This window comes from Oratosquilla oratoria, chromosome 43 (genome assembly GCF_046742065.1).
Source record: "Oratosquilla oratoria isolate Oo_2021 chromosome 43, ASM4674206v1, whole genome shotgun sequence".
Classification (NCBI taxonomy): domain Eukaryota; kingdom Metazoa; phylum Arthropoda; class Malacostraca; order Stomatopoda; family Squillidae; genus Oratosquilla; species Oratosquilla oratoria.
The window spans coordinates 10,649,584-10,659,583 of record NC_134819.1 but is presented as its reverse complement, the minus strand read 5'-3'; the positions used below and the strand labels follow the sequence as shown (position 1 = coordinate 10,659,583).

General features: G+C 45.4%; 2 protein-coding genes across 2 annotated transcripts in view; one reads left to right on the top strand and one right to left on the bottom strand.

Annotated features, from left to right (window-relative positions):
- LOC143021982 (uncharacterized) overlaps nt 1–10,000 on the bottom strand; it is a 108,026-nt gene that overhangs the window by 76,981 nt on the left and 21,045 nt on the right. The gene's annotated exons all lie outside the window — the stretch shown is intronic.
- LOC143021937 (uncharacterized) lies at nt 256–5,772 on the top strand. The gene is made up of 2 exons (XM_076179832.1): nt 256–682; nt 5,066–5,772. The coding sequence occupies exons 1-2, from the start codon at nt 421–423 to the stop codon at nt 5,569–5,571; spliced, it is 768 nt and encodes a 255-aa protein (XP_076035947.1). The 5' UTR covers nt 256–420; the 3' UTR covers nt 5,572–5,772.

Sequence of the window (10,000 nt, the reverse complement as noted above, 5' to 3'; positions counted from 1 at the left end):
GGGTCAGCCGCCGCGGAACCGCTTTATATTGATTCCTATGTAAAACATAAATTAACCTCTCGTCTGACATAGCCAGGCGGGCTGGCCGCGGCGGTTTCAAGTGGGGAAATGCGTCTCACCCGCCGCGGTCAGGCGGGTAGACCGCCCGTGTGACATCAGCCTTAAACAGTCTCCAAAGCGGAGGGGGTGGCGGTTGCTGTTGTCATCTAAGGCACTGGTTCTCAAAACGGACATTCCGTGCTTGGCTCTCGTCGAGAACGGACCTACACCTGAAGGTGCGAAACTATCGCCGTCAACTACTTGAATCCAGTGCTCGTCGTTAACGACTCGTACCGGCTGTCTCAAGTTGTGTTACAGTGCTACAAACTACTGCGCGCTAGTAAATCAGCCTACCTTCTTATCAAGGCCCTCCCTTCCTCGATGGAATACTCGGGGTCGGAAGCGGCGTCCAGCTTAGAGCAGGACTTAATGATTTCCGACACTGATGACGACATTAGTGTTAACCACTGGCCCGACCTGCCTCGTCCTACCTCCACTCCCCATCACCCTCCAACAACCACCCAGCATGATACCCACCAGTCTACATCGCTCCCCAGTACCAAACGGCGGGCCGACGACACCTCTACCTTCCCCGCAGGAGAATGTCAACCGCCTGCTGCCAAGACGATCAAGGGAACCTCAAGTGAGTGTAATAAGGCTCCTATTCGCCCTACCCTGCCTAATCACAGTGCTACTCCCGTTGCCCCCACCCGACCCTCACCCGCCCTTCCAGCATTTGCTCCCCGAGACAAGTATATTAAGTTGGCCTTTAGCGGGAACCCATCCACAGAAGTTAAACTCCGCTGGCTGTCAACTATCACCAAGACTTTCCACCTGCAACGGGATACGGCCGAGGTTAAGATGGCTGCACTCACCTCTCGATTCATCTACATATCAAGACAACGCACAGACATCCTGGACCGAGTTACTACAAATGAATTTATGTCACTGCCTCTTCTCCCTCAAGACTCCCCCGAAAGACCTCGTAAGTACCCCCCAATACCTGCTCACTCGCTATCCCGTTGACGTGGATCACAAGCTTGCCCTACAGCTCCCAGGAGTACACTCAGCCAGGCGCTTCATGCAGAACGGTACCCCCATCAACCGCATTGTTATTGTGTGGAGCCTCCCCGAAACACCCCCCGACACCATTACCTTTGACTTCCTCCCCCTCCTCCCCCCGTGTCAAGTCCAAAGACTCCGTGACGACCGACCCTGGTGCTACAGGTGTTGGGGTATCGGTCACATATCCAGGTACTGCTCCGCCTCCCCTAAGTGTGCCTGGTGTGCCGCCGCCCATGAATCCAGAGAATGTCCCGTCCGAAGTGCGCCCCCGCCCCCATCTGCGACTACTTCCACCTCTGAACCGCCACCACAGCCGAACCCGTCACAATGGAAGTGCCCCCGATGTCTACAGCCAGGTGTCAACGTCTGGCACGGCTGTACTCGGCGCCAGACCCAGACCAATGGCCCCACCTCAGCCCCACCACCTCCTCCCCCTGCCCGGACTGTTCTCTCTGCTCCCACCCCCCCTCAGCAAGACGCTGCCCTCCGTAAGGCCGTTGCAGCCCTTCAGGCGCGATGTGCAGCACTCGAGGACCGCTTCGCCTCCATTGACACCAGGATTGACAGCCTTGTCTCAGGCCAAACTACTACTGCCACCAGACTCTCCACACTGGCGGAATCCCAACAAACCCTCGTCTCCTCCATCTCCATGCTTGCCGAGAGAATGGAATCCATTGCAACTCGTCTCGACAAACTCTGTAAGTTACAACCCAGTACTAGCCAGTCTTCCTCGAATCGTCCATCCACCTCCACACTCCGGTCTCCTACTAGCAAACGCAACGTTCGTAACTAACATTCACCTAGACCTCCTTTCATGGAACATCAATGGTATCACCAACCACAAAAAGTACACACAATTGAAGGCATATGTACAGACACATCACCCTTGTGTCATTTTTCTACAGGAGGCGTTTCCAAACCGGCCCAACACTGCACCACAGGCACCCTCCCTTCCCGGATATATCCCCTATATTCATACGATACGAAACGGTCTTCTAACATACATACACAATACACTGATACACCGTCTTCTGCGCTCCTCTACAGACCCTGACATAACATTCCAACTCTTCGAGATAGAAATTGGGGGCGGAATCCTACAGCTCTGCAATATCTACTCTGCTCCCGCACGTCTTCGTCCAACCACTCTTCCACCACCTACGATCAAAGGTATAATATACGCAGGGGATTTCAATGCTCGACATCCTGCATTGGGAGATCGTCCTGGCACCACTAACCGCCCTGGTGTTCACCTACTATCCTTCATCCGACAACATCATCTGACCCGCTGGGACACAGGTGGCGCCACACACTCCCGGGGAGGCACCCTGGACCACGTCCTCACCTCTGGCTTGGTATCATCCCGCATCCAGTGCTCCTCAGTACCTGCATTATTCTCAGACCATATTGCTCTTCTCTTCCACTATTCTCTTCCTACGATACCTACACCCCCTATCACACGCCTACGCCTCACCATACCCCCCAAATACTGCCCGACGTACATTTCATACATGACCTGCATACTACCTACCTTAGACTGTTCCTCCCCCGACCAGTTATATAATAGCCTTGTCTCCGCCACCCACGACTTTTACAGGCTTTACGTATCACGACCCCACCTCCAACGTCGCCCTCCTCCTCACTCGTGGTACCTAGACACCCGACTTCAGGACGCACAGAAAGAAGCGGAGCGCGTTGGACTCATGTTCCAAACTAACCCATCTCCTGAACTACTTCATCGTTACCAGCAATCCAGAGACGATTTGACAACCCTCCTAGAATGTGTAAGTACTGACTCCTGGAAGAGATTCACGGACAGAATTAATCACCAAACTAGTGTAGCCTCCATGTGGCACCTTATTCGCAGGGTAATTAAGAAGACTCCTGCTACTGCCCGTCATCATTCCCCCACCGTATTTGCCGAACAGCTCATCGTCACGTGGTCAAACCAGTCCAACCCTGCCAACCTACCTACCCCCGTCCAGGATGCCCTCTCCTCCGGTGCTTTTGCTCGTGGACTCCGCTTAGTACATGCTCTGCTGCAAGAGGATGATGAAGAAAATATACCAATAACTGAAGATGAACTACGACGTGCTCTCTTGAGAGGTAAAGCCACGTCCCCTGGGGATGATGGCATTACCTACAATGTGCTACGATTACTGCACCGTGTACCCGGTAACCCCCTCCTTCGCCTCTACAATATGTGTCTACGAGATGGATATATCCCACATGCCTGGACCACGAGTACAATAATCCCCATACCCAAGCCCGGTACAGCAAATTTCAGGCCCATCTCCCTTACATCCTGCTTCTGCAAAGTAATGGAAAGAATCTTGCTCACCCGACTGATGTACCAACTACAAGATCGCCTTTCTCCACGTCTCTTCGGCTTTCTACCCCAACGCAGCACCCATCACTGCCTCGTCGACTTATATTCTCGCCTCTCCCGTGACAGTGTTGTGGCATTTATAGATCTAAAAAGTGCATTTGATATAGCAAACCGAGACGTTATTTTAGATCAATTAATTGACTTTGGAATTAAGGGCAAATTACTACGATGGATTAAGGGCTACCTCAGTAACCTCCCGTGTCTTCTTTAGCGGTGCCTACAGCTCCTCACGGGATTTTCATCTCGGCACTCCTCAAGGAGGGGTACTAAGTCCATTTCTCTTTAATATACTTATGCATCGTCTCCTCACGTCTTTGCCCACTATTCCTGAGGTCACAATTACATGTTATGCAGATGACCTATGTATTCACTCTACCTCCCCAACACACCTACAACTCTTTCTTACTTCTCTCTCCCAAGCTTCTGCTAACTGTGGCCTTGTTGCTTCCCCACAGAAGAGCAGAATTTTCTCCTACCGCCCTCCTGCCACGCTGCCAGAGTTCATGATTGGAGACTGCATCATCCCACTAAGCTCCCAGTACTGCTACCTTGGTGCACCAGTACGAATCTCGGAAACTCTTTCTGCCCGGCGTCAATCCCATACCGTAATTCGTGAATTGCTAGATCGTCTACAACGTCGGCTCCGGCCTCTCCAGTGGCTCACCAACAACTCTTCCGGTATCTCCATCCCCGTGGCCAGAACTGTCTATATTACTTTTATACGCTCTGTTGTTGATTACCTCTCCCCTGCCTTAATTCAACTTCCTCGATATGCTTTAGAGCCACTGGAGATTTTTCAGAATAAAGCCATGAGAATCATTCTCGGTTGCCCAATGACTACCAGAATTGTCAACATGCAACGGGAATTACGGCTTCCATCCCTAGTTGAGAGGATTTATTCTAATGTCACCTGCCTCACAGTTAAGTGTATACACTTTCCCCACATCTCACCGCACTTCACAGCACTGGTCAGAGATTCTCTCGGCCCCGCTCCGCCCGTCCCCCGCCTCATGCCCCCCGGTCGCCGTCTTATAAAGTCTATCTCCTCCTTCATTCGCAGCCTAGATTTACAAGTACCAGTAGCTGACATACCACCAGGCCCTCCCCCGTGGACGCTACCATCGCCTGTGATTAGCTTCACTCCTACAGCAAAATGTGACCCACCTCCTCTACAACTACAGCTAGCCTTGGAACATGTTACCCAGGTAACATCCTCCATCACTGCTCCGCATCGCCTCTACACTGACGGGTCACTACAATCGGATGGTGCAGCTGGAGGAGCAGTCTACTCACCTGACCTACCGCCGCCTCCTGAGGGCTGGGTCGGCCGTCGACTCAGAGATCACTCCAGCTCCACGTTGTGTGAACTATACGCCATCTTAGATGCTATCAGTCTCGTTTGCCAAAGAGGAGTGAATGCTGTCATTATATGTGACTCTAAGCCTGCACTGCAATCCCTCACCGCTATTCATCCCACTCACCATTCTGTTGTACAACAAATCCTTTCCTTTCTATCCCTACTAACTATCCGTAATCTCTGCATTGAATTTATTTGGATTCCATCTCATGTAGGTTTGCACCACAACACCAAAGTAGACCGCCTAGCAAAAGAAGCCTGCCGACTCCCCCGTCGTGGTGATGGACGACCTCTCTCCCTGCTATGTTACCTCAACAGGGTCCGCTCCGCTGCACTTCTGCCTGAGCAACGTCGACGGGACACCGAGAGACCCTTCAGTGTCACCATCACCCACTACGAATCCGTATGCCGCCACAAATACAAGTACCGCCGCAAGGGACTTATGGTTCGTCGCCACAATGTTGTATCAGCCCGACTGCGACTAGGCTACCGTCCACCGTGGCAGGTCGCCGGGGTGGAGGGCGAGCCTGTATTCACAGAATGTCGCCTATGCCACGCTCCACTAGCCAACACCATCGAGCACTACTGCCTAGCGTGCCCCACTGTAAAACATCTAATACCCCAGGGACTACCATTAGATGCAATCTGTCGTCATCTCCTATCACAAAATAGACTAGATGAAATACTTGTCCGTTACCCCCGCTTTGGTGGGTTCTCATAATACCTGATGCCCTGCGTGACATCTCAGTCTTATTCCCCTTTGAATGAATGTACAATACCCAGTGTCATATATATTACCTGCAACCCATGTATTTGTTTGTGTATATAAGTGTATGTGTACGTGTGTAAGCATGTGCATACCAGTTGCCTTACTACATTCATTATGAAAACCTCCCCCACTGTATGACGCTAATGCGTAATAAGTTAAATAAATAATGGTTCTCAAAACCTGAGGTCTGTGACCTCTTAGGAGGTCATAGAGTTTCACGAGCGTGTCCGCAATAAGGAAACTATTGGTCGTTAGTGGATACACAACGATCAATTTTAGTGAACGAGTAGTCTCAAGCAGGTTAAGAAACAGTAGTGCATAAATATGGGATACGTGATAAAGCACGTTGAGAACCATTGATCTAAGGCGTCGTTGTTGTTGGCTGGGACAGGAACCTTTCCAGGCGACGAAAACGGTCCAATGAGAATCGCCATTTCCAATTCAGGTTTCCTAACTTTGTGAGCTCGCGCGCCCGGCCGACCCGACCCTGACAGCGATGACGACTCTTCTCGAAATTTAGAAAATTCTTCACGAAATTTTGGAAATTCTTCCTCTGGCCGCATTCAAGGTTCTAGGGTTCGTCCAGAGATCCTAGCATAACATAGATGTTATAATTAACAATATTCATTATCATAGTTATTATTAATCATTATGATCATCATTATTATTATTGCTATTATTACTATCATTACTACTATAATTATAATTGTTATTATTATCATCATTACTATTCTCATTATCATCTCTAATTAAATCATCATTTTGCTACTTCCATCTAGTAATGACCTTCGGGCCAGATTTTTTCTTTCTACCACAGGGTTGACTTCAGCTGAATAGAATCGCCTACTTGCAGAGAGTGGGAAAAAGAAATTTGTCAATGTATATAGCCAACGCCCACCAAACGCATTTATTCTTTTTTTGTTTAAGTGAACTTAACTGATCTTTACGAAAATATTGAATAGATAATTATAAGCTAAGAATAAATCGTCATAAGGAACGCTTCATATTTTTAACTGGCCACTGCACGATATCGTCAACTACAACAACAGCTTCCATTCGAACGGTCTTCTCCTTGGATTGGTCAGTGGCAGTGACAGATAATTAACAAAATGAAAAAATCTATATTCTGGACTCTTCGTGTAGACGATTTAGGAACTGAATTTGAAAAAAGTAATACTTCAAGGGCGAAATAGGTAAGATCCTGGGTAAAAATAGGTCAAATAATTGATAAATGTAGGTCAAATATGGGGTGAAAAATCAAATTCAAGGAAGAAAAGAAAAGAAAAAGTCCAATGAAGTGTAAATGAGATCTAATAATAGAGTAAAAAAGGTCCACTTCTGAGTAAAGGCCAATCCTGGTAAAAAGGTCTAATTAAAAAGGACCCGTCCTGGCTAAAAAGGTACAATGATATGTAAATAAGGCCCAACGTTGGAGTAAAAAAGGTCCACCGCTGGGTAAAAAGAAAGGTTCACTCATAGGCTATGTAATCATTGAAAAGTAACTCCTGTGGCAGGGAACGTAGAGAAGCATCTTCGGACTTTCTTGGTTTATTGAAGCGAAGAGATTTACAGCATGGGTATGTAATCCCCCTTCGGGAAGATTCCCCAGGTACTCCCTATAAGGGAGAGAGTTCTCCGCCCTGTAAGGGAGAGTTTTACTGTGTGGCGACGCCGTCACCGTATATATAGGTGAATATGTCTATCTTTGCATGTCTGGTGTCGGGTTTACAGTTAGATAATAGGTTTGGGACTTATGCAATACTATTTATGTGTTAGTTGTAGTTTTAAGTGTCTGGTTATTATTAGTGAATGGCATTGGCATGATGTATGGGTTGGAGTTATATTTATGTAGTTTGGTAGGTATAAGGAAATGGCTAATGATCTATCTGGCAACACTATGTACTTGTTTTGGTAACTTTCCAATGGGCGGTGGCGTGATGTGTTTTGTATGTTTGAGTCAGGTATTTATGATTTGGAAATGTGGATGTCAGCAAGACTGGAGGTATTGCAAAAGAGCCAGTGCCTGTCGGGCACCTTGCATTCATGTGGATCATGTGTCAGGCATGTGATATGTCGTAATGGTTAGTAATGATATATGGATACAGGCTATATAAGGTCCAATCCGGGGAACAAAAAGGTCATTCCTTGTGTCAAAATTATCCAACTCTGGACCACAAAAAATGGTTAAAGAACTTGACCCAATTTGACAAAACATACTAGAACTCCAATATTTGTGACGGATTGTGTAATGTTGAATTTGAAATCGTAAACTGGGACACATCTGGTACAGTTTAACACATTGGTATCTTAATTGTATTGTTAATAGAAAATGAAAATGAAATGGAGTTTGTGTGCTTACGGAGAGAGCGCCGTGAAACCAAAACAGAAGCTTAATAGGTCATCTAGAGGCGAGAATATGAGAGCCAAAATTGCGTGGGCTCTAGTTATCTATTCATTTATCTAGTTTTGATACTTTGCTTATCTTTTGAATTCTTTATTTATTTCATTCATTTTCATTCTACTGATGTACTTAATCTTCTATATATTATTCATTTATTCGTTTTTGATTATCTATCCTTTCACTTATTTTACTTATCTATTTATTCTAATGATTTGAATTTTATCAACTTATTTATTAATAAATTATTCTATTTATATTTTTGTTGATTTGTTTGTTTCATCATTTATCTATCTATATAGTTATACATTGATCTAAATTTACTATTTATTTCATCTATCAATTTATCTATTTTATTAAGTGTATATTCATTTATTCAAAGTATCTATATGTTATAGATTCATTGCTTTTCAATAAACGCTTTTGACTGTACGAGAAGCTGACTTGAGCTGAATCAAATGGCGGCGCCGTCGACGTCAGCCAGAGTAAGACATGCAAGAAGCATTTGATAGAGGAAAGGTTAAACATTTGAACTACGAAAAATATTTTTCTTTTAGAAACGTATTGAATCGGCAGCCAAAACTCAAAATAATTAGGAAATCATCTGGATAAGTATTACTGGAAGATGGTCGTAGTCGCTTAACTGGAGTAAGGTTTTCTTTCAGCTGAATAAAATCTCTAGAATTTACGAAAATTATTTACGGCATAGCGAAGGTTTCAGTCTCTAAATGTATGATAAGAACAATTTTCCCTTTCTCCCTCTCTCTTGTCTTTTCTCCTGCTACCCACTGGAGTTCAAAGATATTCAGTGAAATACAATGATAAAACAAATCAATATGATGATCTACTGTTTAAAGTAAGAGGCCAAGCCAAAGAAGGAAGGACAGAAGAAAAAAAAAGAAGAATATGAGGAGGGAAAGGAGAAAAAGATGAAAAGAAGAAAAAAGAGGATAAAAGAGGAAGGAGAAGAAGAAGAAGAAGAAGAAGAAGAAAAAGAAGAAAAAAAGAAGAAGAAAAAGAAGAATGTGAGAAGGGAAAGAAGAAAAAGATGAAAAGAAGAAAAAAGAGGATAAAAGAGGAAGAAGAAGAAGAAGAAGAAGAAGAAGAAGAAGAAGAAGAAGAAGAAGAAGAAGAAGAAGAAGAAAAAGAAGAAGAAGAGGAAGAAGAAGAAGAAGAAGAAGAAGAAGAAGAAGAAAAAGAAGAAGAAAAAGAAGAAAAAGAAGAAGAAGAAAAGAAGAAGAAGAAGAAGAAGAAGAAGAAGAAGAAGAAGAAGAAGAAGAAGAAGAAGAAGAAGAAGAAGAAGAAGAAGAAGAAGAAGAAGAAGAAAAAAAGAAGAAGAAGAAGAAAAAGAAAAAAGAAAAAAGAAGAAGAAAAAGAAGAAGAAAAAGAGGAAGAAGAAGAAGAAGAAGAAGAAGAAGAAGAAGAAGAAGAAGAAAACTAGAAAGGATTGATTATTCTATTCTGGATAGTGTGAAGATATTTCACTCGACCCTGCGCCCTCTCCTCCCTTCCCTCACCTCCCACCCCCACCCCCACCCTACCACGTTCACCCGACCCCATTGGAGCTTAGGGATAGAAGTGGGGAGATGAAATACATTTCAACGATATATTCTGTCAGGTAGACATGGAATTTGGTGCTTCGCAGTGTTCAGAAAGCAAAGAGAAAGGCAGAATCTACAAAAATGTCACGAGAGCATCCTGCTGCAATAGCAAAGTAATGAGTTTGTTGCCCCGTAGAGGCGTGCTAACTATGTAACTAATGATGGTGTGATAGGATCTACACGTGCACATGCACAGGATCATGCACACACACACACACACACACACACACACACACACACACACACACACACACACACACACACACACACACACACACACACACACACACACACACACACACACACACACACACACACACACTGTACACACACATGTACACACACACACACACACACACACACACACACACACACACACACA

What these genes read in the sequence shown, in the direction of transcription:
- LOC143021937 (XM_076179832.1), top strand. Translation starts at nt 421, where the DNA reads ATGGAATACTCGGGGTCGGAAGCGGCGTCCAGCTTAGAGCAGGACTTA. An exon ending in GACGATCAAGGGAACCTCAA is followed by an intron (nt 683 to 5,065) that starts GTGAGTGTAATA and finishes CATCTCATGTAG; the next exon opens with GTTTGCACCACAACACCAAA.